Consider the following 26,000-nt stretch of genomic DNA (forward strand, 5'->3'; position numbering starts at 1 on the left):
TACATGTATGTGTGTATATATGTGTGTGTGTGCGTGTAGGTTTGCACTGAGAGGAGAATACACTGGAAACACAAAAGGCAAACTTTCCCCTTCACAGCTGCGTTCCTATGGCCTTCCATATCCACTGCTTTGCTACAAGGATGGAGAACTCCCTGCATGTGGCATACACCTTAGAAGTCAATCACTGTCTCACAGGGAGGGACTAGACTAGGATGATTTTGAGTGGCAGGTTGGAGGAATCACTTGATTCCACCTTGTGCTCCTCAGACCTCAGAGGTACAGAAGAAATGTCTGTTGCAAGACTGCCAGCTCCAAATCGAAGCGTTCACCTCTTTGCCATAGGTATAATTTGCCTTTGGGGAGAAAAAATATTATTTTTAACTGTTTACAGGTGTTTCTTTTCTTCTCATTCATATTCTGTGAGGGAATAATGTGCTATTTCTTTCCTTGCTAAGGATTGGAGTGGTCTGTTTAATGTATATCCATGAGGGAATATAAAAAGACCTGTAGGACTTTTCATCCCAGTGAAAGCTGTACAGACAGAAAAAGCGTGCATGCACGTGCACACATTCTCCTTTGAAAGCTTAAAACTGTTTCTTGAGGACCTGAGAACCAATGCAGAGCTACTTGTGGATCCTTAAGTCAGCTTAAAACAAGCTGGGAGCTGGAAGACACAGAATATGGGGTGAACCACAGGAGCGACCAGGGATTCCGGGAGATCCTGCAGCTCCAGTATTAGGTGGGACTAAGCTAAGTGGTGAGCCAGGAGTAAAAGACTGTCCACTGTCAGTCTCAGTGGGCTCTGCTGATTTCCTTCTCCCCCAGCAAAGGCTTCACATGATCCTGCAGGTCCCCAGCAGAACAGACCTGCCATAGCATAGAGAGGGAACCTGCACTTTCACTTCTCATGCATCTTGTGTAACACCTTCAATCTTTGTCCTAATAACCTTTTTCTTCAAGGTGGAGAGTGTGGGGGCAGCACAGAGAAGTCTGTCTTGAATCTTGATTAGTGAAAGTGGAAAGGGGGAGGAAAGAAGTGTCCTTGTTCTGCTTGGTAGAACTGTATGTGTGCAAGTATCCCACCACCTTCCCACAGACATGCCTGGTTTTGACCCTGTATCTAACCCTGTTCACTGACAGCTCCTTAACAGGATGATGTAGCCCAGTCAACCTTGACACGGCTGTCTTCTTCTGTGGAGAACAAGGATTCCCATTGGAGGATTTACCACTTGAATTTGCCCTGCTTCAGGCTGATTTGTTCTCTGGATTCTTTAAAATAGTTGCATTTTGAATACATAAATATTACTGTCCTCTGGTTCATTCCTCACTGCCTGAGCAGATTAACTCTTTTGCCAATGGCCTTTTTGCCTCAGTGCAACAAGAGAATCTTTGCAGTCCCTCTAGTTCTGCCTCTGGTTTCTAGGAGTCAGACAACAGGCTTCCTCACAGTCTCTTATGCTTTCTTTCATCTTCAGCCAAACATTAAGTAAATTCTCAACCCACCCATACTATTTCCTCCTCCACAGGTGGCATAAGAGGTGTCTTATAGGATCAGTAATTTAAAGTCTCTTGAGCAGTAACAATGAGAAACTTCTGACCAGATATTGGTTTCTGTCTCTGAGCTGGTGGGCACAGCTGCTTTGAGGAAAGAAAGGGGTGCTTTGAGGTTGCAATTAATTTAATCCCAAAGTGAATATCTCAAACAAGTCAGAAGGCAAGGTCAGAAGAGACATGAGATGAATTGCATCAGGGCATCTTTAAGGGCATGGCTGTGAAAAAAAATCACAGTTAGGTGAGATTCCTCTTCTTTCCCCAGAGTTGGCTTTCCTGCTGCCTGGCAATGCCATGCTGGTCAGCCAGGAGTCAGGCAAAGAGAGCAGGGACTGCTGGTAGCAGGAGCCTCCTACAGCTCCAGTGACAGAGACCACACACTGAAGTTCATCTCAAGCCCATCTAGGACTTCTGGATAGTGTTGGTAATGAAATGTTTACTTTCTGGGGTGTGATTTTTGTTCCCTTCTCACAGCTATGTAGTAATGTTTGAATAACCAACCACATGCTTCCTTAGGACTTTTACTTGCACCTGTACTACTGTATTGCTTATTTATTATATGTTTTTGTGTTCTTCCTTCTCTATGCAGAAGTGATTGCTGAGACAGCTTTGTACAAATGTGTCCTGAAACCTTTAAAGGAAGCCATTAATTCTTCCTTAAAAGAAATACACAACAAAGATGGATCTTTACAGCAGCTGAAAGAGAACCAACTTGTGATACAAAACACAACTACCACTGACCTGGGTGTCACAACCAGTGTGCCTGAAACTGCTGTGCTGGAAAAGATCCTTCACAAGTTCACGACCATGCACAAGACCTACTCTCCAGAAAAGAAAATTGCCATCTTGCTGAAGACCTGCAAACTCATCTATGACTCCATGGCTCAGGGAAATCCAGGTACAGGACTCCTGCTGCAATGGCATCCACCATGGGTCTTTCTCCTTGTATCAAAGGAACAGTGTTTATGACACAGCTGGCATGGCAATAGTCACATTGGTGGTAGCAGTGATGGTTGATGTGTTTGGTATCAGGTGGCCACAGGTTGTGTTCAGAACTGAATGGTTAGTGAAGTTTTCTGCATTAATAACTGAATGTTACCTGGTTAACTTTAAGCTCCGTAAGTCCAAAAACTAGTTACCTGTGTGTGTTTTATGGATAATATCCTTTTTGCACAGGTCTTCACACAGCTCTCCAAATATCCTCAGGGCTCTGTCCCAGCTTGCTGCAGAGTAATGGTAAATTCTAGGAATGGGTCTCTGGTAAAAGGCTCTTGATTTGGCCTTTACAGAGTTTTGCCTAAACTGAGGAGGAAATGCAGAGTGCTAGTAGTTTGTTACTAATTCCTGATGCTCCAGTAAATTCTAAAAGCCACTTCTGTGCAAGGCAGTATGTGCTCTGAGTATAAACACAACATGGGCCTCAGGCCAACCACTAATGCAGAAATTAAACCCTTGGCCTGCAGACAGGATGCATCTTTGCAGATAGACCAGCAAGTCCCTTCCTCCAGCAATTTTCCTTGCCAGTTTAAGGGCTTTTCTTGTATACTGTGAGCTGATGACCAGCCATGCCTGAATCTGGAGAGAAGCCAGGTATTAACTTGCAATAACCTGTGGTTGTTCAAGAACTCACAGTCACCAAAGGTGCTTTTAGCTGTTCTGCTTTATTTTGTACTGGCAACAGCCTTGGAGCATTCATACTCGATTCATTCAGGGATTGTTATGTCCCTGCTGAGCCTCACCTCAAGGGGATCTCTTGGATAGTAAGCAGCAAGGTTCAGTGACCAGTCTAGACACATTAACAGCAGAGCAAGAAACCACCCCTGGGCTGAGCCTTAGCTACAGGGTGGAAAGGACCTCTAATTCTCTTCGGGTATTATGAGATTTGGACATATGTAGGGGAATTTGCTGTAATTTTGCTAAAACAGTTGTGTGAAGTTTGAGAATAAATTTGGTTTAGATCAAGGACTTGCAAGCCTCATTAAAACCCACATGGTCTCTTTCTGATGCTGGTGGTATGTTACGTACACGTCACACCTCAGTTAGCTCAGGGCTGGAATTTCTCTGTTGAAGGAAATACTGTTGTGTCACTTTCTGTAACAGAAATGAGGAGTTAGGGAAATAATTACAAAACCCCTACATGTTTAAAATATTGATATTCATGAAATTAGATGTTTTCACTGTGGTTTGCTACACTAACCAAAGCAGTGCATTTTGGCCAGTTCAGCTGTTTTCTCATGCTCAGTACTACTCACTCAGCAGGGTGTAGGTTGGAAGCTGATTTCACCCCTGTGCATCCAGTTCCCTCTCCCTTATATCGAGTTCCCTCTCCCTTATACATGATCAGTGATGCATATCAGGGCTTGGCCAGAAAAAAACTGGCCTGGAATTATGGAAATGTACCCCAATGAATTCAGACCTGAAAAAGAAACTAAGGGGAGAAGAATGCTGTATCTAATTCCTGGAAAACAGCAGACTTGGAGAGTAATTGAGTGAAATGCCCTGTAGACTTAGATGCAAAATGTGTGAAACCTCTTCCACAGAATGAACTGAACCCAGATCACTTTCATTTTCCAGTGGCAAAGACTGGAACCTGAAATATTTCAGCAACCTGGAATATTTTTCTGACAGGCAATTCCAGCAGGTGGCATGCAGAAGAGCATGCTGTGGGATCCTCAGAGCAGATTTCAGCAGGTGGGAATTCTCCTTCTGTTCTCTGCCCATCTCAAGAGCAACAGCACAGGGCCCCTTTTGCTTTTAGGCAGCCATGAGGCAGCACAATGTTCTTCACACAGGAAGAGTAGAGGCCATGCTCAGCTTCCTGTGCAATAGTTTCTTCTCCTTTTTGCTCCTTTTCCTAACTGGTCAATTAGAAAGGTCCCTCCTTTTCCAAGATCAGAGCAAGTGAAACAGAAAACAAATCATTCCCTCTGCTACAGGACCAAAATCAGTCTACCTCTGTCAGAAGCATTACCTGTTCAGTAACTTGGAAAGCCCTTGTGTTGTCTGACTTAATTTGCAATTTGTCAGCTCAAACCAGATTTTATTCACTTTAGTTTGGCCATAGGATAAGCTGACCTAAGAATACGGTTTCATTTCTCAAAGCAAAATGCCAACACCACTTAATCAAGCACCTTTTCTTCTCTGACACATATGAAAATACAAATTTTTTTTAACATTTTGAGACCCATGTACAGCACTCCAGGTTTGGCCAGGATGACACAAGAGGTACAAAGTTTCCTTTAAAACTATGGACAGGCATACTCAGGAACATGTGTACCTGGGGTGGTGCCCATCTTTGCCCTGCTGAAAGAGTCATAAAACTTTAAAGTCTGCCTTGACTGACTCCATGTATATCAAGACATTTTAAGAAAGGAGGAGATCTTTGGTTTGATTACAATTCATATTACATGACAAAATCTCCCTGATAAATTGGCTGTGGTTGAAATCCCTGATACTTAAGACTAAGAACTGAATGGGTCAGACCCTAAACTGCTTTAAACTAGCATTTCTTCCTCAAGCTGAAGGCAATCAGCTTGTGGAAGTAATTCATCACAAGGAATCAGGAAGGCAATTTCACAGTCTTAGTCATACACCTTTCTCTCAAGAGACCACTGAGTACAGCTCCATGAGAGAGTTGAAGCAGGACCAATCTCTGGCTACATCTTGCTGTAGGTGGCCACAGAGGGATATCATGCCCAGCTTCCCATCACACACATTGTGGAGTCAGTCCGTGGAGTCAAGATGATTCATCTGGCTGCATATAGGTTTCTGCTTCAGAGCAAGATGACTCAAGGCACACTCCAGTGACAATATTGATTAATTCATTACTGGCTATCAAAGAAATTAAGGGGCCCTGGTTCAGATACTCACATGTACTATGTAGGCAGTGATATTAGTAAGTGAATCCTCACCAAAGGCACAATTATGACAGTATTGAGGTGTCTCACAGAGCTTGTCCAGCTTCTATGCAAACTTAAATCTGAAACATATGCCTCCAAGAATATAACCGACAATCAGAAAATATGTCACCTGCCTGCTAAAAATACTAGAAATGATTAGTAAGAGTAAAATGCATTTTTAAAAATAGAGTTTGGAAACCCACACTCCACAAAATGGCTGGCATTTCTTTTTAGCACTAGAAAAAATAAGAGGCAGGAATCATGGAGCTCTTACATTTGGAAGGGATGCTGCAATATGCACAGGGACAGCTGGGCATATAGCTAATTTATGTAGAAACACAGTAATGTCATGTAGAAAAAAATGCTTATTATGTGTCTTTCAGAAACACCTTTACTCAGGCAAAAGATTAAAGGTATATTGTGTGATATGGGTAGAATGAGAATCTCTGCTTTTCATCAAAAACACAAGTGACACCTGTAGAGTGAGAAACAATGCAAATCTGCAATACACATGGTGTGTAATGGCAGTGTTGTGCCCGGGTCACCCAGCCTTGTGCTGCCTGGGAGCTGCCACTGTGGAAGAGAACTGATGGAAAAATAAAGCAGCAATAAGCATTGGTTTATGGAGACAGTCTGTGAGACAAACAGGCCAAATTTGGTCAGTCCATGAGTGAGGAAGATCAGGGATGGAAAAGCTCTAAGTTTAGGCTGGAAGTTTGGAAGACGGGCAGACTGCTTTCAAAGAAGATTGAAGAAGAATGGAGGTACAATTTTCTTACTGCAACATTTCTAACTTGTGAACTACCTAAGATTATGAAGTTTCATTTTTGGACTGTCTTTGAACTGCACAGGCAGCTGGACTATATAGTTCAAAACTATAGTTTGTACTAGTTATGGAATTGGCTAGGTGACCAAAACATCTGACTTAAAAATTTATATTGCATAGTTTTATATGGATAATGTGCATAGTCTGCTTTTGGAAAAAGAGGATAAATAGGACATATATTCCATTGGAATATTTCTCTTCCTTAGCTTTTAGAATGAAGTTTGTCACCCCTACAGAACTGAGCAGCCAGATATTAACTGCCCTAATGTACTCCTATAAGGCTCTGCAGCTGGCAAAAGCAAAGCTGCGTCTTTAGTGGGATAGCTGAGCTTGTAGAAAGGAAACTGGACTCCAGTACTTCAGCAGCCAGTGAAGAGCCCAAGCTAGAAGCTCCTAAAGCTTTCAGAGCAATCCCATTACACTGCTTATTATCATATCTCACTTCTGAGAAGGAAAATAAAGCTATACATAACAGGTTTACTTTGACATCTTTTGGAAGAGGATATTAGTATTTAAGTTACTTTTAACAAAGACTGATGGACTAGAGATTTTGGGGTTTCTGCCATCTAGCACAATTTCTACATTTGAATCAAAGAGCCAGTTCAAATTTTTCATGGGGACTGGATTCATCTGATCTCTAAACCATACATTTTTGAAGTGAATTCATGCCGTCTGCATCTATTAACTCACTTAATTCACTATATCACAAATTAAACCTTGCTGAAAGTAGCATATAATAGACAAGAGACAGCTAATGCTAGTGTGTGGAAGGAAAGTCACAATCTTTTCTTATGATCTTGAACAAATCCCAGTTAGCCTTCCTGCACCTCTGGTTTCCCAACTTCAAACTGAGGCTAAAATTCATATTTTGTGGAGATCTGCTTCTAGACATCAAGCTAGTGTTTGTAAAATATTAGAGCAAGGTACAAGGGCATCACCCCTATCTGCTGGTTTTCAGAATATACACAGAGAGAAAAGAAATGCATGAATGTGTTAAAATAGGCTGTAATTTCTTTATGGAGGCTTGGGCAGAATTCCAGTTGCTTTAAATCATGTATTTAATTAATACTCATCTATTCAAGTGCTGCATCCCAGCCAGGAGCTGACGTTGTACTTGCTTTGCTATAAACATAATAGGATGAGTTTGTGGCAGAAGAGAAGGCTTATTTTAAGCTTCTTAGAGATATTTATGAAATAAATGTTTCCTAACCCTGCAGGGAAGAAGGGGAAATAAAGCAAGCAAGTCATATCTGGAGTAGGACACCACCACCTTGAACAGGCAAGCTCAGTCTCACTGTCACTGAGAGCAGTGCCAGGGTCAGAGCAAGATTTAACTCTGTCAGCTGCAAAAATTCCCCTCTGTGAGAGACCACAGATGGAGCAAGCCATACAGGTCTAGGAATTTGGCTCAGGCCCAGCTTGAAAGGAGAGCTGAGGAGGCAGCAGCCTGCAGAGAATACCTCTGCTGCAGCTCCCAGATGGACACTGGTTAGTGGCACAGGAACCACGGGGGTTATACAATGCTGAAACAACCTCTCAGATATCTTGTTTCATAGGCATTGTTTCATCTGTCTTTGTAGACTCCTGTTTCTGGGCATATTTGAGTTGCTGACAGCACCTATTTTCCCCATGGATGGACAGAGATACAGAGCACCTCAGGGCCATGCTTGGACTGATGGCTGTACATATCAAAGTCAATCCCTGTACCTGGAGGGGCCAGGAGAACAGGGGAGAATCAGAGTCCTGCTCTCTCAGGCACTTCTCCTTGGCTCCAAGAGCAGTCAGTGGAGAGATGCTATTGAGATGCCTACAAGGTGCAATATACTGTGCCTGGCCTGCCCTTGGCCACACTGGAGGTTTGCAGCAACACAAAAAAAACACAAAATGGAGTCAGAGTTAGATCATTGGTGATTAGTTTTGCTTTTCCCTTGTTGACACATTCTGCTCCTGCTGACTTCAGCTTTTGCTACGGATGTGGGTATTTAAAATTGGGTGACATGTAGCCACAGGTGGATTAACGTGGTGTCTAGTAATTTGCACAGGTTGTGAGCATACAGCACATGTAACAGTGTTCTTTCCATTATTTCAGTCAGACCTGAGTCATCCCTGCTCAGCATTTATTATTAATCTGTAGATCAGCTTTTCATATTTAAGGCATATAAACAGCTGGGAGTCCAATAATATTTCTATGAAGTCTTAAAATTGTGAAGAGTTTATACCAAGGACTGGAGGGCAGAGCAGTTAAATCAGCTTATAGAAATGAGATAAACAGCATGAAAAAGAATTGTCTCTATGCATGATTGTACATACAACCACTTCTCAGACAACAAAAAAGAAACAGAGTGATTCTGTAGGCATTCTTGAGAATGTTCCTCTAACATTCACTTCTGCAGACACCAGAAGGTGATGAATGGGGACATGGAATTGTTGAGTTCCAAGCTGCTGTTTCCATTCTGCATTAGTTGGTCAGTCTGTCCTCTCTTCATTATCTGCTTTGGTGACATATAAAAAGCCAGCAACCGAGCAACCAACCAACCAAGCAACAAACAAACAACCCAGGTTTGGTTTTTTTTTCCCAGTGATTAGGAATTGATATTGTGAAGCAGCAACTTTATTTGATGCCTTTATCAGAAATGACATGAATTAGTTATGAAAGAGAAGTAGTAAGGAAATTCTGCTATTGGTGTTACACTGGAAATCACTCGGCCTTAAGGAAACTAGAATCATTCTATCCATGCCACTGATCTGCAACTACTGGATCACAAAGAAGTTTTTAATGAAGGGAAAAATGAGCCTAACAAATCTTTGGTATTTTGTATTCCTTTATGGTAGTCTGAATTAGAACTAACTGTTGGCCTCTGATATACTTGGAGAAAAAGGAGAATGGGGCTTTTTGCTGCAAAGATTTTGTTACATTTTCATGTCTCAGTTTTGTCATCTTTTTTTCTTTTTTTTTTCCCTTGGAAAATATTAAGCAGCTGTAATACTAATCTGCTTGCATTAAGGTAATGTATATGACAGTAATGAATTAGACCCTTCACAGAGCTAAAGCCTACACAGAGACATAAGCCAAGGGAATGGCAGACAAAAAAAATGTCCATGCAGATGTTAATGGAACAATGAAGCCCATTTATAGTTTCGTTGAAGACCAAAGGCTGTGTCTTTTAACTAAAGACAGCCATAACAAAGCAATCAGAATTGAAAGTGTTAATCCAGCTTTCATTAAATAAATAGTCTGTTGTGGCGTGTGTGGGCTCTGTTAGAAACAGACTGAATTACTGCCCTGATGATCTCTCATTCTCTAACTCTTTGTTTTAAATGGATCAACTCTCTGTTCACTAGATGTATTACTGGGTTTATTTCAAAGCCACATTTTTTTTTTTTTAAATCAGGGGCTAAGCTCATGTTTATTTGAGGCTTCAGAAGAATATCTTTCTTTGCTGGTGGAGAATCTGCGTCAGCTATGAATGACAAAAAAAGAAATCTGACTCATGGCAAATATTTGAAATAAGCCAGTGGGAACATTTGAGAAATAGGAATGTATGCCCTACCATGGAAGAGCATGTGTGTTATGGGCCAAAAATGGATAGAGCATAATTTCTCCAAAACTACATCAAGGGTAGCTCTGATTCTTTGAGCTGAGACAAGCAGTTCTCAAGTGAGACACACATAGTCCATAAAACCAACACATCCAAGTGCACAGGTGAGAAAAAACGCCCCAAGCCTGGGGAAAGACATTCAGAATGAAAACAGAATAGGTTAAGAGGAGTGGTCAACTCTGAAGTTTGGTCTGGTAAAAAAATTGCTATTGTGGGTTTTCCATGATGACTTTATGACATGTTGGTTGAAAGTGAAAGTATCTTTCAAATGAAAAAAGTTATCCTTGAGTGCTTTGTGGTTTGTGCAAGAAAGCTTCAGTGTGGATTCTATTTTAAGTAGTAATTATTTATAATTGTGAATTAGCATGCTCTTTTTTTTGTCCTTAGAGATCCCAAAGAACTCTTACAGACTGTCTATTGTATCACTTTGTTAACTTAGCTGATACGAATGTTTTAAGTACAAGAAATACTGAGCATCTGCTGCACACCAATTTCAAAAACTAGGTTGAAGTCCAATGTAAAAATCTTTCTGTTTTCCTAGCTAGACAGCATAGTTAGAAAGATGATTCCTCTTGGATCCTAGCTCTTGAGTGACTGTTTTAATTAGGATCATGTAGTGTAGTTTTGCCTTCTGTTGGGATATAAACATGGAAGTCCCCAGTCCTAAAACCACTATCTCAAATCCTATTTTCTGGTTTTTTGGTATCACACATAGAGTAAGTCTAAGAGAATAAATACCCCTAATGCATGTAGACAGCTTCCCTACTGATATTGCCAACCTGAACTGCAGTCTTGATGTCAGTATCAAATCAGAGGGACAAGCTGGAAGCCTTTGCACTCTTCAAAAACTGCCAGTTGTTTGTCATCAATGAAGTTAAGTTTATATTTCTTCAGTTAATTTTCAAGATGCTATTCTGGACTTGAAGCAATTTACTTACTTTTTAAGTGGCCTAAATTTCTGTTTTCAGCATTTTTGCTGGTGCTTTTGAGCTGTAACTCTTCAGGTAACGTAAGCTGAAGCCTGCAAAGGACTCACTGTGTGAGAATCTGACATTGTAGTGTGGGAACATGATTTTTTGCTGTTATTGGGACCACAGTGTGTTTCTCTTTGCTCAGGGAAGCCCTATGGTGCAGACGACTTCCTCCCTGTGCTCATGTACGTGTTGGCCCGCAGCAATTTGACTGAAGTCCTTCTGAATGTGGAGTATATGATGGAGCTCATGGACCCTGCTCTGCAGCTAGGAGAAGGTAAGAGTACAGTGTTTGCTCATGGGATATTCACTTCGGAAATCATCATTTGTCTCACTTCAGTGTTTGTGAAAGTGGGGCAGCAGGACTCTGGCTAGATTTTGTGGATAATACTTTGGCCAATCTTTTCAAATCTGAATCTCTAAAATTATTGCCAAGCACTTTAACTTCTTTTAGCAGTGCAGTGCCTTAAAACACAAGCTAGAAAGCAGGGACTCATCATAAATGGTAACTGAGGTGCTGGATTAGCAACCTAAACAAATACATCTTGTGTTACTTGGCCCAGCTGAAAAGCTGGAAGGTTTTTGCTAAAATTAAACAGCTGCTGCAAAAAATTGTGCAGATACTTTTGTTTATTCCAGTGAGAAAAGAGCACATTTCTTAAACTGCTTTGGATGCTGAGGGCTATATTCTCACAGTCACTCTACTCCTAAATTTGAGTGAATCTTCTGACAATGTTCTCTGACTGAGCATCATAGCACGACAGAGAAAACAAAGTTAGGTTAGAGAGGAATATTGAGTTTGGAAGTGACTAAAGACCTCTGTTATCAAAAAGATAAATACCCCAGTGGGTCTCCAGTTTCTTAAATATAGCTTGGAAAGCACATGCTTCCCAAGTGACAATTACACACTATGAATAAGGAACACAGATCATTTATCACCAAGTAGTCACTAAACCAATAAAATGGGGTTTATTTTAGACTTTACTTTGGTAAGTACTGAGGTTCTAGAAAGGAGTCCTGGATGAACAACAGCAGACTAATTTTATTTATATTAAATGAGGATATAAGTCTGAAACTAAACATGTCATCCCAGCACAGTGCACAGTGGGACAAAAGTACTAATAGGATGATTACTAGCAATACAGTACATTAGTAAGGTGTTTCTGCACAGGCTAGTTTTTCTGCTGAAAAGAATTCTTAGCAGAAAAAAAATGTTAGCTGAAGGACAGCATTTTGTGGACATAACCAAGCCGCTTTTGGTGATTACTCTGCACACAGGTTCTACATTCCAAAGGGGCACACTACCAGGCTGGTTACTGAAGTCATCCAGGTCGGGGACCTCAGGATATCAAAAGCAAAGCTGGCTGGAAGTTCTCTTAGCTCAAAGATGCAAAGATTTTATAAAATGTGCACTCCAGTTAAAAGGAAAAAAATTTGTGAGGGAGTTAGAAATCAAACTGACTGAATAATCACATCAGAAAGGACAGTAGGAGTAACTGCAAATATGAGGAATGGGGGTCAAAAAAGAACATCTCAGTGAAGACAGCTCTGAGATTGCAAAGTGTAGAACTGGCAAAAGTTAACTTGACCTAGGCCTTTCAAAGTTGAATAGCAAAAAGTATTCAGGTACAGGAAGTAAAGCAGAAGTCAAAAAACTGTGAAATTGCATAAATCAATATACAAAATCACTTCAGTTTTGCCTCCAAATGGAAAATACACTTTGAATTAATTTAATAGCAATGGTGATGCTGAATGCTGGAGCAAAGGCAAGGACAGATTGTAGGGAACATCCGGATGGAAATTAAGAAATTGAAAGTGGGCAAAAACTTAATTCTTAAAAAAGTTGTGACGAATTCCTGTTGTGGGGGACTCAGAGCTCTTCCTCCCAGGGTTAGACTCAGAGCTCTTCCTCCTGTTCCAAGTCCTATCACAGTCCTATCTGACTCAGCCAGAAGAGGAGAAATATTGAATGACAGACAAAGGAGGGTGGTAACCATATTTAAGAGGAGAAAAGTGGTACTTTTAGACTTCTTAGTCTATTCTCAGCACCTCTTTGTGGGTGACATGAAAGAAAAGTAAGTGTTTTGGGCAAAAACCTGCAAAGCTGTAAGACACTCCTCATCGATCCACTAGAGCACAGGAAGTCAAATGGCAGTGTCTTGGTCTCTCCTTTCCTACAGAAAACTACCGAATGGCCCATGAAGGTGTAATGTTCATACAAGACTTTCACCTTTTGCAGGCTCCTATTATTTAACCACCACCTACGGGGTCCTGGAGCATATCAAGAACTATGACAAAATCACTGTAACACGGCAGCTGAGCGTGGAGGTTCAGGACTCCATCCACCGCTGGGAGCGACGGAGAACGCTGAACAAGGCCCGGGCTTCCCGCTCATCAGTGCAGGTAGCCAGCATTATATCCTAGGGGAAAAGCCTGCATGCTTTCTCCATACTTAGAAATATTTAATATGGTAATTACTTTTAAATGAAATTAATTGAAATCACTATTAAGAAAAAAAAAAAGAGTACATCTGGGGCAAGGTTTTCAGATCTTAAAAATACACCACATTTGAAATACATACTACATATGAAATAAATTTTGAAATCTTGAAGTACCCTTATAATATTGTAGTTTTAAATATAACTGCAATGTGATTTTTTTTATAATTCTCAAAGGAGGTGTGCTAGGAGCCTTTGCATGTGGGAGCTGTGGTGGCGACTCAGAAGCCCCTCTTAATCATCACCCTTAACACCTGGGGAAATCAAGGGCTAAACTGAGATGTGAGCGGGCTATGCAAGGCTGCTTCTAGATGGCATAAAGTAGGGGCGTCTGAGACATACCAATAACCAGTCAGTCAAGCATCTTCCAGAGCCTGTCTGGCAGCAGGAAAGACCCATCAAGGTTGGGTCAGTTTTGAAGCCCATGCTGTGCATGGCCTGGCAAAGATCTCCCCGTGCACCAGTGGGAGAAGATCTCAGGACAGATGAGTGCTCTGGGCCTCCAGTCATGATGAGACTGGTCCAGGTAGGCAGGGTACCCTTCCAGCCCCATGTGCTGTGATCAAATTATCACCCACAGGGAGGCAGCAAAGGCCACGTCTCACGTTCTGTAGCTCATTCACAGTGCTGAACTGAAAATTGTGTATTCTGAGAGGAAAGCCAGGGAAACTTCTCCTCTGGGGGTGAGTAGTACATGTGAAAGCATGGAGTTGAACAGGTTTCCCATATTGCAGTCAAACCAGTCCCTGATGATCTCAGAAACCGTGAATGGTGTTTGAGATACAGCAAATATCCATCCAGCCCTGAGCGCTGCTCTGTCAGCAGTAGCTCGTAGAAGTACCTAGCATGGAGCATAATAGCTGAGCAAGCAAATGACACATTTCCCCAGAAAATTCCCACCATGGCTGAAGGGCCATTTTCCACCCCTTTGAATGAGGGGTAGTATCAGAGACATGAAAGCCCGTTCTGGCAGAGCTAAACCACCTGCTGATATATTCAGCAGGCTTCTGTCCATCCTTCTGCCTGCCTCAATCCACTGCAGTGATACTCCTTAAATGTAGTTTGGAAGCCCATAGTCCATGCATTTGAAAACTCTCCTTCTGCCAGGGAACCTCATTATTTTCTGAACAAAATGGGATTTATTTTGGAGTTCACAAATGCAAATTAAACACACAGGTTCCACTGTGACCAAAAGCTCACTAGAGTCTGTTCCTTATGTGTTTGGCAAGATGAAAGCTGTCACAACAGTTGTTACTGCCTGAAACAGGATACAAGTAAATCAGCCTTCTCAGCATAACTTCTGCTATATCGTTACTGATGGAAGGAAGTTCAGAGGACACACTTTCAATATGCTGTTTGGGTGATTGTGAAGTTGCAAGGCCACCACACTGCTAGCCCTATCCCATTTCTGGGAAACGGGGTTTTCAGGCCAGAGTTCTGACATTTCTGGTCTGTTTTTCTTGTCTGTCACTTCTTTGCAAACCCTTACTTCAGGAGCTGTAAAAAGATGGGAGAATTAACCATTGCAGATCGTTCTCTAAAGATATTCAGTAAATTCAGAAAGAAGTGCTTTAACTTCCATGTCTTTGTGGTGCTAATTATTTGGTAAAGTGCTTATTAAAGTATTCACTGATTCAGAGCCTGACAGAGGGAAGAAAGGGGAGAACTAACTAGGACACTGGAGAATGACTGGAGGATATTTGGGAGCTCTAGGCAACTAGAGCTTTGTGACTGAATTCTTCCTCCTTCAGTCCAAGGTTACTGTGTTAACTGCAAGGTCTCTCCTCATGTTTCTCTTCAGGATTTCATCTGTATCTCCTTTCTGGAAATCAGTGGTCAATCAAGGACACTTGCTTCCCGTCGTGATACCACAGCTGAGCAGCTGAGCCAGCAGTGTGCCGAGAAGTTTGAAGTGTCCCATCCCGAGGACTATGGACTCTTTGTTTATGTTGATGACCAGTGTCTGCAGCTGGACAAAGATGCCCTTCCACACCATATCAAAGCCTCCCTTCTGAAGAGTGAAACCAAGAAAGATTTCCATTTTATTTATAAACCAATTGACCATAAAACCCCACCAATTCCAATTGTCAAAGATTCAGACTTTTCCTAAGGGCCATGCTGCTTTTTTTCTGTCTTTGCTGTCATCCTGGAAGAGCTGGATAATTTACCTTGTGAGATCCTCTGGTATCTGCAGACCTTGGAAGTTCTCTGGAGTGTGGTCTTCAACATAGAGCAGATGGGCTAATTATAGATGGTGTCTGAACACACGGCTTTTCTTGGTAGAGGTCATTTGGAGAAGTAAAAGGAGCATTCAGGAGAACATTCGTCCTCTGGAAAACTTGAAGTATCAAGCCTCAGAACCTCTCAGCTGCAACCAGCCAACACTGCAGAATGTAAATAAAGAGTAGAGAAAATCCAGAGATCTTGCAAAAAGGTGGACATTTACTTTATAATAAAAGATGGCAGGTGTGAATCACATCTGTGCATAAGGCCTTTGAAAGGCCTGCACACACCTCAGTCTGTTTGGAGGTAAGACTGTGTTTGTGCTTAATGGTATCTCTTCACCCAGGCTGAATAAACTGGGTCTTGTCTGATGTATTCAGTGGCATAGGGTTGCCACCTGTAGCAGAGCTCCATCTCTGTCTTGCTGTCAACAACACGTCTTTGCCTTTGAAATCCACATAATTACAAACAGTGCAAGATGACCCTGTACTTTCACTAAGAATATGGGTTTTTGCCTTCTATCTGTCACTAAAATCAGGTAGCATAGGCATTTTCGTCAATGTATTTTTCCTAAAGATTCAACGTCTTCACCATCAGTTTTACATGTACATCAGTTTTATTCACACTGGTTGTTTCTTAGTGTCTGGTTAATTGTATATTTATTTTAATGTGTGATATGGTGCAATTGTTTTAAAATAAGCCTTTGTAAAGAACTTAATAATTTGCCCAGTGTATCAAACCAGATTAAAATTTGAAAGTCAAAAGGAGTTAGAATTAAACACCAATTCCTTTTTATATGGCTGTCATTTTTACAGTGTTATCCTAGCTGTAATTCCCACCAGGTTATTACTTTAATAAATTCAGGCTGTTGCATACAGAACTTTCTAATTCTCCTTTCTATGTGTGCTTTTAGTCATTCAGTCATTGCAGGCTTAAATTTCCCTGAACAAACAAATTCCCACAGAATATATTGAATCAATGCAAAAATGCATTTCATTGAATTTGAAAACAATTTTACAGGACTGAATAATGGAAACAGGAGCCCTAGTTGCAAGACAGACCTGTGTCTTCTGGGTGCCTTCACACAGGCAGGATTCCCACTGCAAACACAAAATACCGGGTTGTCTGCATGCAGGAAGCCAGTAACCTCCACTGCAGCTCCACCAGCTTGGAATCAGGCCTAGCAAAGCCCTGATTACAAAAAGGTGTTTTACTCAGACTTGCTATTGTTTCCTCCCAATAACATTCAAAAGAGATATAGGGCACCTTGGGCCAAGTTGCCCAAGATCTCTGCCTTATTCCTGAAGCTACAAGGATAAAAGGGTATTACATAAAGCTGGTCCCTCTCTCAATCTCTGGGGCTTGAAATAAATGTCCATGTCTACATGCCCCAGCTGTAGCCAAATCTGCATACAGATAGCAAACCAGTGCTGTACATCTGCCAGAATGGGCTGTGTGCACATCTTGTTGAGAAGGGACAACTACCAAGAATGAGGAACAGTGAATAACAGCAGCCTTGGTTTTGAGGATATCATGTGCAGAGCTTGCAGTGCATGACAGAACAGCTGACTCCAAAGTCATGATTGTTTCTATGTGCAGCTGTTGGCACCTCTGCCTTGCCTCTGGGCAGCACGTCTGCAGGATGCCAGAGCTGAAAGCCTCCCTCATGCTGCCATCACCCTCCTGCAGGGCTGTGTGCTCCTGCTGGCAGCCTGGGCTGCCCTCAGGGCTGCACTTGGGGTGCTGGGGCTAAACCTGAGACACAAGTTTCTAGTACTGATCTGGAGGTGATGCTGCTCTCAGGGCTCTGAGGGCACTCACACAGGTGTGGCTGTCTCCAGTGCCTCCACAGTGCCTCCCCACCCTGCCCATAGTCCAGGACCCCACTTCAGCCTCCCAAGGCTGTCAGCCCCTGCCCCAGTGATGCTGCAGTAGGAGTGGTCTCCAGCTCCCCTGCTCTCAGCCTGTCCCCCAGCCTGTCCCCATTGCCAGGAACGTGCTGGATGTCCAGGGGAGGATTGGAGCCTCCCCTGATGCTCCCCTGCTCCTTGGCCTGATCAGGTTATCATTATAATATTCACAGTAAATGAGTCAATTACCTAAAAGTAATCTGATGGGTAAGAGGTAAAATAGAAACATGGAAGGAAAGAAGCTAGGACAGATCTGCAGGATATTTCTGTAGAGTAACTGGACTTTGCACCAGCCAGGGTAAAGTAACTGATTGATGAAGTGAAGCACTCCAGCACCTCAGTGTCCTGGGACATCTGAGTCACCAGCTGGACCATGGGACTAGGGAGAAGTATGGGATAGAGCAGGTCAGTGGAGATTGTGGAAAAAGTGCTAAATCACTGCAATCTGAATGGGCTCAGACCTAAATTTACTAATGTCTAGATCCAAAATCAGACCTGCAGATTCCAGTTTTTGAAATACAAGGAGTGCCTTGAACCTTTGAATTTATGTGGGCTTTTCTCAAATTGCACATGCAATATTTTCCTCTGGCATAACAACTGAAAAGCTCTGATTTGATTTGCAAGAGCTGCCATGGCTCTCCGAAACCCAGAGGTTGTTGATAGTAATGCAAATTATTGTGCCTGGCTGTGAGCTACCTGGAAGGAAATCCCTGTGCCAGGGCTGAGTGCAGAGCAGAGCATGCTCAGAGGCTGTGGGCAACTGGCTTGTTTGGCCCCATCTTGTAAACCACCAGCAACTTTTCATTAAACATACATCTCTGAAGTACAGGGTTGACATGGCCACAGCTGTCCCTTGTCAGGGAACATAAGCTGGGAGATGACCCGTATTGGATTTTGGATTAAATGAAATTTCCTTTTGGGAAGGGAAACGAAATCTTGCAAAAGAGAAAAGAAAGACTTACAAACACTCTGGAAAGGAGATATGATCAGAAGAAATGCAATTAAAAAAAAAAACAAACAAACAAAAAAAACCCCAGTGAACTGGGACATTTAGTGACTACAAGAAAATGGTCTGGGAGGAAATGAGGTGCAGTGCAAAGGACCAAAACATGCCAAAACTAACCTGACAGGTGTCGAGGCGAACATCCCATGTGTGGAGACACAAGGCTTGACTCCATTTCAGAAGGTTGATTTATTATATTATATATTATATTAAAATACTACATTAAAACTATACTAAAAGAACAGAAAGAAAAGAAAGATCAGAAGGCTACAAAGAACAGGAATAGAATAGAATGCATAACAAAATCCTGTGACTGCTCACAGCCTCGGCACAGGTGGCTGTCACTGGTCATCAATTGAAAACAATCCACATGGACCAATGGAGATGCACCTGTTGCATTCCACAGCAGCAGATAGTTATTGTTTACATTTCTTTCCTGAGGCTCCCAGCTCCTCAGGAGGGGAAAAATCCTAGGAAAGAATTTTTAATAAAATATAATAGCTACAGACAGGTGCTACAAAATCAGGAGAAAAAATTAAGGAGCAAGACAGAACTTTGAGGGGAATATATGAGAGACATGGCATTGAAAGAGATGATCTGAAGTTTCCCTCATTTGCCTCACAACGTCGCAAGAACAGAGACCAGGACCACTGAAGACCCTGATCAGAGTACTAGCCTGGTTGAGGTGGATGCTTGCCAAGATCCTGACAACCCTGAGCAGAGTTCTGGCCTGCCAAGTGGTTGTTTGCAGGTGCTTTAGCCACCATGGTACACTGCTTCAAGGAGCGGCTTGCCCTATACTTGCACCTGCTGCAGGTGCTTTAGCCACACTAAAGTACACTGCTTCAAGGAGCGGCTTGCCCTATACTTGCACCCGCTTCATGACAATGGCCCATGCATTTCCCCACCTCTCGGCCAAATGAACTTTCTGGTGGTCCCCCTTGAAAAACCTTCGTCTGCTTCACTACCACCGTGACAGACAGAGATTGAAGCCCCCTCCCAAGTACTGAGACCCCTATGATTCTAACACGGCAGGGACCAAGAAAACAATGGCTCTCGCTCACTGCTGAGAACATGACCTCTTCCCCCTCGACGATTTCAATAGACTTATTCTTTTTTGCATCTGTTCCTCCTCAGCAATTTCAAGACTTGTTTCTGCCTTGGCAAAGGACTATAATAGACCCCTGAGTTAACCAAGACTTTGAGATTCTCCCAGACTTGACTAGGTGGATTTCCATCAACTTGGACCATGAGGATTTCATATCTACATTTGGTAGCTATAATCCCTTTCTCTCTCTCTCTCTTTCTCTCTCACTCTCTCTCTCTCTTTTTACCTTTTATCTCTTTTCTGATCCCTCTATTGCATTTGCTGTGGTCATTCAATAAAAGGTGTATTTGTTTTGATCAGTACTGAAATCCCCTCTGTGTTGTTTTTGCACTCTGAGATCAGTTAAAGAACCATCACGATCTGCTGGCCTGTACTAGCAGATTGTGACATTAAATTGGCGTCATGGACAGGATTCTGATAGACAGAGGGGTTTGCAGGTTGTGTGTAGTCTGTAAGAGGGGAAGGATGTTTTGCTTCAAATGCACCCAGCGTGTCGTTCCTGAAAGGGTTGAACGGGCCTAGAAAACAAGGGATGCATTCGAATTTCCCGCAGGCAAAAAGCATCCCCCTTACTCCGTTGAGGGTTCTGTGTTCAGAATTTCACAAAATCTCTCTTAGTGCAAAAGGGGAAACTGTTTCTTTTGTGTGTTTGTGTGTATCTGAACTGTCTGGGAAGGAAGGGACAACTTGAAGAAACTAAGCGGAGCCTCCCAGGTAGAATTGTCCTTTCACCCAATCAGGGAAGCGAAGGGAAACACAGCAAAGGTTGTGTGATTTTGTAACTTAAGTCTGCACCTCCCTGCTATGGTTTTGTTTTGGTCGCTTCACAAAATGACTGAAAACCTCAGTGCAAATGTTAAAGCTGAATTTTATGCTGTACTAGCTAAACACAATGCCAAACCTTCACAGGGGGGAGAAGTTTGGGCAGAGAACAACTGGTTTAATTTGGAAAATGTTATTGATAGAATGTGTTCTTTACAACATGAAATAAAATTTAAACTGGGCAAAAATAAAACTATCCTCTGCTCAGTTGTGGAAGCTTGTCTCACAGCAGCTGTTGAAACTCGCTTTAAGCGAAGAAGTGAGGAAAAAGCTATAATAGACTCCCTTAAAAACTTAGTTAAAATTTTGGAAAAACAATTAAATTAAGAAAGGAATGAGATTTATACATTGTGAGCTGCCCTTAGACAGGAACATGTTAAGATCTCACATAATGCTGATTCCTCTACAGAGGCGGAGGAAAAGAAATCTTGCGATTTCAATGGGGACCAATTGGGCAATCTTTGGTCCATGTCCCTGCACTTGATGGCATGCCACAGCTTTTGATGGCTTTCAGTTCGGAGATGATTATTTTTTTTTTCCTTTTTGTTTCAGTATCCATGCCATGTCTCTGATATCTTCCCCTCAAAGTTGTGTCTTCCTCCTTGATTTTTTCTCCTGCTTTTGCAACATCTGTCAGCTTAGGAAATGAAAGGGAATCTTGCGATATCAATGGGGACCAATTGGGCAATCTTTGGTCCATGTCCCTGCACTTGATGGCATGTCGTGCCTTTTGATGACTTTGACTTTGGCGATGATTTTTTTTTTCCCAGTATCCATGCCATGTCACTCATATCTTCCCCTCAAAGTTCTGTCTTCCTTCTTGATTTTTTCTCCAAATTTTGCAACATCTCTGAGGTTACTTTTGGCATGTTTTGGCCCTTTGCACTGCATGGCATGTAATCCTGGTCCATTTTCCTCCAGTCACTAAATTTCCAAATTTTCTTTTTTTTTTCTTCAATTGCATTTCCTTTGATGGTATCTCCTTCCAGAGCACATGTAATTCCTTCTTTTCTGCTTCCAGGATTTCACTGGGGATGAATTTTGGCAAGCTTTTCTCCATGTCCCTGCACTTGATGGCATGCCATGCCTTTTGGTGGGTTTGTCGTTGGCAACGATTTTTATTTTTTTTTTTTCAGTATCCATGCCATGGCTCCGATATCTTCCCCTCCAAGTTGTGTCTTTCTCCTTGGTTTTTTTCCCCTGCTTTTGCAGCATCTGTCAGCTTAGTTTTGGCATGGTTTGGTCCTTTGCACTGCACCTCTTTTCCTGCCAGACCATTTTCTTATAGTCACTGAATGTCCCAATTTTCTGGTTTTTTGGGGTTTTTTTCAGGTGCATTTCATTTGATCGTATCTCCTTTGCAGAGACATATGTAAGATTAGTAAGACTTACTTGTTTGTAGGTCTTTCTTTTCTGGGTTGCAAGATTTCATTTCTCTTCCCAAATTCGTGAAATTCAATTTGAAATCTTGTGAAACAGAAGAGAAATTCTTGCAGACACTCTGGAAAGGATACATGATCAAATGAAATGTATTTGAACAAAAATTAATGGAAAATTATAGACATATTTACTTCTAAACTTTCGTGAAATTTAGTGACTTCTGGTGGGAAGGAGTTTTGAGGATATTGTGCATTGTGTCATGGTAGGAGATCTTGAGCACATTCTCTGAACTTGACGAAGAGCTGTCATAAAATGTCTTTTGAAAATGGTAAAACTTGTGTGTAAGTCTTGAAGCCTGACTGTTGCCCTGGAAACCAGGCTCTTGGGGCAGATAGGTGAGGTGCTGAAGTTTTGCCTGTTGTGGGCCAAAAGCAGGGTGGGATGTGTGATGGGATATGATGACCCATGTGATTGTATTTGGATGACAGAGAAGGATGCTGCCTCTCCAAGTTCACAGCTCAGTGGTGGCACTCAGGCTCTGCCTGAGCCAGGGTCACACAGAAACAGCCTGGAATAAACATGCCGTTGTTTTGGTGACCCTGGCAAAGCACTGATTCTCCAGCATGGAGATTGCTGGAGCAGTTCAGCATCTCCCTTCCTCTGGACATTGGTGCCCAGGATCCTGCCCTGCTTTGGGGATGTATCTGACATTTCGGATGGTGTGAGAAAAAGAAGTCAAGTGTGGGAATGAAATGGGCATTTTTAAAGGCTCCACGGGATTTTGTTCATTGGCTTTTCCATGGGGTTTCCTCATGCTGCAGCCCAGGCAAAGAGGAAGCAGCCCAGCCGGGTGATCTGTGGCCTCCCCTGGTTAGTCAAGAGGTCACGCTGTTACTCATGTGCCGGCCCTCGTGTGAGCTCTCAGCAGACAGGAGTGTTCCAGGAGCTATTGACCAAGTAGGGTTGTGCAATCCAGCCAAGACCTCTTCAAACACTCATTTGCAGAGAAATGTTGCACAATGATCAGTCGTTGACTCACAAGGAATGGATCCCAGTGTGAGAGAGAGGAACAGGGAGACCTGCTGAACCCAGCAACTTCTGCACAGAAACAACCAGCTGGTGCAGCCACTGCATGCACAGAGCCGATTTAGGGGCAGTTTGCACCCAGTGACACAACTTGTCAATAATTCACTGAAATAATGACACTGGCATGTCAAGTTCATCCTAAAATAAAAGCCATTGAGATGAAAGGGAGTTTCCATGCTGAATTCAAGAGTTTTTGGGCCTCTTCATGCTCCAGTCACAAACTGTACTTTGAAACGTGGCACGAGACTGGCTTTTTATTATGGGCTTGTAGAGTGATTGAGGCTGGCAGGGACCCCTGGAGGTCACCAGTCCTGTCGCTGTTCAAACAGGGCTGTCTCCCAAGAGCCTCATCCTTTCAGTGCTGCAGTCTCCAGGGTCATGCAGCCTTCCTGGGGCTCTAGTCCTGCATTTTGACACCTTGCACTGTGAAAAATGTTTTCCTCCTATCCAGCTGCCGTGCAGGCTCTGCCTGTCCCACCAGCATCCCTCCTTGGATGGATGCTGCAAGTGTGGGATACTGGCCAGCTCTGCCTGTGGGACAAGGCTTACAGAACTGTAGGACTTTTGTTGTCTTCAATGTCTTTTGGGGTATTGTGCCCCTAGGAAGCAAACAGCTTCTGACTCAGAATTTCCTGAGCTCTTGGCACAAAACGCTGCTTTAAGTCAGCACTTCAGCTTAAGTTTCCTTTTTCTCTGCTGGCCCTCCACCCCTGTTCCCACAGACAGAGGCTGAGCACAAGAATGAGAGGCCTTCAGCCTCCTGCGCTGAGATGGCCACGGGTGCTCAGCACTTACGTTACTGTCCTGATGAGACAAGACACAACTTAGTTTGAAGAGAGCTATAACAATACAGCTTACTGGAGTATCTGAAGAAGTGCATTATCTCCAACTCAGGTGAACTGCTTTCTGCTTTATCGCTGGTAAAGAAGGGAGGGTGGTTACTGATGCTCTGAACAAAGCTGTGTCCCTCTAAGTTTGCTTTGTACAGAAGTAAGCAGCACAGAGTGTACCTTGGAGGCTGATCATGGACCTTCCCTCCAGGTCCTCTACAAGGAAAGGCAGTGAACTCCTGTGCAGCAGGATGTTGGGTAGAAACACGCGGCAGATTTGGCACATGGTCAAAAAAGGGCCTTGGACTCCATTCTTAGCAACAAGGAGGAGGAGGAGGAGGAGGACAGGAAACCTTGGCTGCAGTGCATGACACTCTTCCCTGGGGCCATGGATATACACAACTCTTATGCTGTTTTTGTAAATAACACAGCCTCAACTTTGCCCTGTTTTGCCTGCTGATGACAATTTGCTAGAAGCCTGAACAGTTTTCCGTATTTTGTATTCCAGCATCCCAACATTCTAGGAATGATAGGCTGAGCAACTGCCTGCAGGAAGAACGAGGGTGTCTGTACTTGCCCAACTCACCACAGGATACTCTGGCGTAAGACTGACCTTGCACAATCCTAAAATTATTTTCTCATTAGATTCTATTACCATCACAAAATAAACAGCCTGTCATGCAGGTACTAAGTCTGTGTGATGTCATTTGGAGGCCTTAAAACAAATGTATTGTTCAGTGCAATGAAGGTTATTGGTTTTTTTTTCTGTGGGGCTGTTTCCTGATTGAAAATAAATGGGTCTCTGGATACGAACCGGTAATTCAGAGCATGCACGAGAACCTGCTCCATCTCACAGTGGGTGCAGTGACATCTTCAGTGTCTGTCTTTCAGTTTGCCACATACCTGAGAGGAGGGGTATGCCATTTAAGATGGCGAAGCTATGGAAATCAATTGCAAGAAGAGAACAAAATCCCACTCTCACATTTTGGCTTTGCATCCTCAGAGATACAAGGATCTGCAGGAGGGTCAGGGCATATGATGATAACAAGTGCCACCAGGGTGTCAGTGATATGTGAAAATAAAAATGTGCTAGCAACTGATTTCTTATCTGATAATTAGTTTTTAAGGTCTATGTACTATGGCTGGAGACTCTTAGTCATAAAGTGACACCATCTACGAGGAACATGGAGGCTTCTTTTTTAACCTCTGATGTGAAAATCCAGAGAAACAAAAGCCTCTTCCGAATCCTCAGCAGAAAGGTGGGCATATATCAAGGGTGCAAAAAACGTTAAACCTATGAATTGGTGATGCTAAGTGCCTGAGAAGCAGCCTGGATTTCTAGGGCAGAGAACAACTCTAAAAGCAGAGATGAGTAAAACAGCAGACTGAATGTATATATCCAAACAGGGCTTTCTTTGAAAGAGTAATTTCTTTCCAAGTGTTTACGAGGTCTTGGTATGCTTTCTTTCATGATAGCAGCCAGAATGACTAAGAGCTGTCTGTGGGGTGAGCCCTTCGTCCTGTCATCAGGCAAACAACTGCAACACATTCAGGAAGTCATGAATTTCATACTCTTATTTTTAGATTTCTGCTAAAAAAACCACAGCTTTACAGCTGAGAAGAAACAAGAAGCAACTCTAAAGCAGCACGTACCTAACTTTCAGCAACTCCCAAAGTGCAAACTTTCATCTATTAATTCAGTAAAGCCTAATTCCAGAGAGTTTTACCTTTTCCATTCATCATGCCACTAAGCTCTGCTTTAGGATCAGCTCTCTCCCCACAGTGTTCATGAAGCTATTCATGTTCCTCTTGGTTCTACCTAGCCCTTCTTTATATAAAACTAGTAGTTACACCTCTACAACCCCTTTCCTCTGTGTGGAGCTACCCAGAACTCTCTCTTCAGTTTTTGTCAGACTTCATTCTTTCCACATAGAGATGAGGTAATTTTGAGTATTTTAACACACTGAAAATAACTCTGAAATATTTCTGTATCCTGTCTCCACATGTAAAAAGCTGTGGACAACCTGAAACTTTTGTAGATCATCTCACAACCTCTAATTTTGCCATACTTATCCTTTAGTGAGTCACCTCTAAGGAATGGAATCTTCAAGTGTGATCTGGGGCTTTACATGCTTTGTTGTTACTTTTGGGCTGGAGTTTTGGGGTTTGTTTTGGGTTTTGTTGGTTTGCTTGTGCAGGTGTTTTTGAGAGTACCTGCCTTATGAAAGTCTTACAGGGACAGATTAACTTTGTAATGCATGTCATGGAATTAATTAGCTCTCCTTCATTTTCAA

The 26,000-nt window shown here is 42.5% G+C and overlaps 1 protein-coding gene across 1 annotated transcript in view; it reads left to right on the forward strand.

Moving 5' to 3' along the window:
- LOC121355929 (ras and Rab interactor 3-like) overlaps positions 1 to 16,400 on the forward strand; it is a 152,724-nt gene extending 136,324 nt beyond the window's left edge. The window contains exons 22-25 of the mRNA XM_041471814.1: positions 2,141 to 2,449; positions 10,992 to 11,123; positions 13,086 to 13,249; positions 15,146 to 16,400. Coding sequence (XP_041327748.1) covers positions 2,141 to 2,449; positions 10,992 to 11,123; positions 13,086 to 13,249; positions 15,146 to 15,454 — 914 coding nt within the window. The 3' untranslated portion in view covers positions 15,455 to 16,400. The remainder of the gene's footprint in view (positions 1 to 2,140; positions 2,450 to 10,991; positions 11,124 to 13,085; positions 13,250 to 15,145) is intronic.
- The last annotated feature ends 9,600 nt before the right edge of the window (positions 16,401 to 26,000 follow it).

Source organism: Pyrgilauda ruficollis, unplaced genomic scaffold (genome assembly GCF_017590135.1).
Source record: "Pyrgilauda ruficollis isolate IOZ18807 unplaced genomic scaffold, ASM1759013v1 scaffold28, whole genome shotgun sequence".
Lineage (NCBI taxonomy): Eukaryota > Metazoa > Chordata > Aves > Passeriformes > Passeridae > Pyrgilauda > Pyrgilauda ruficollis.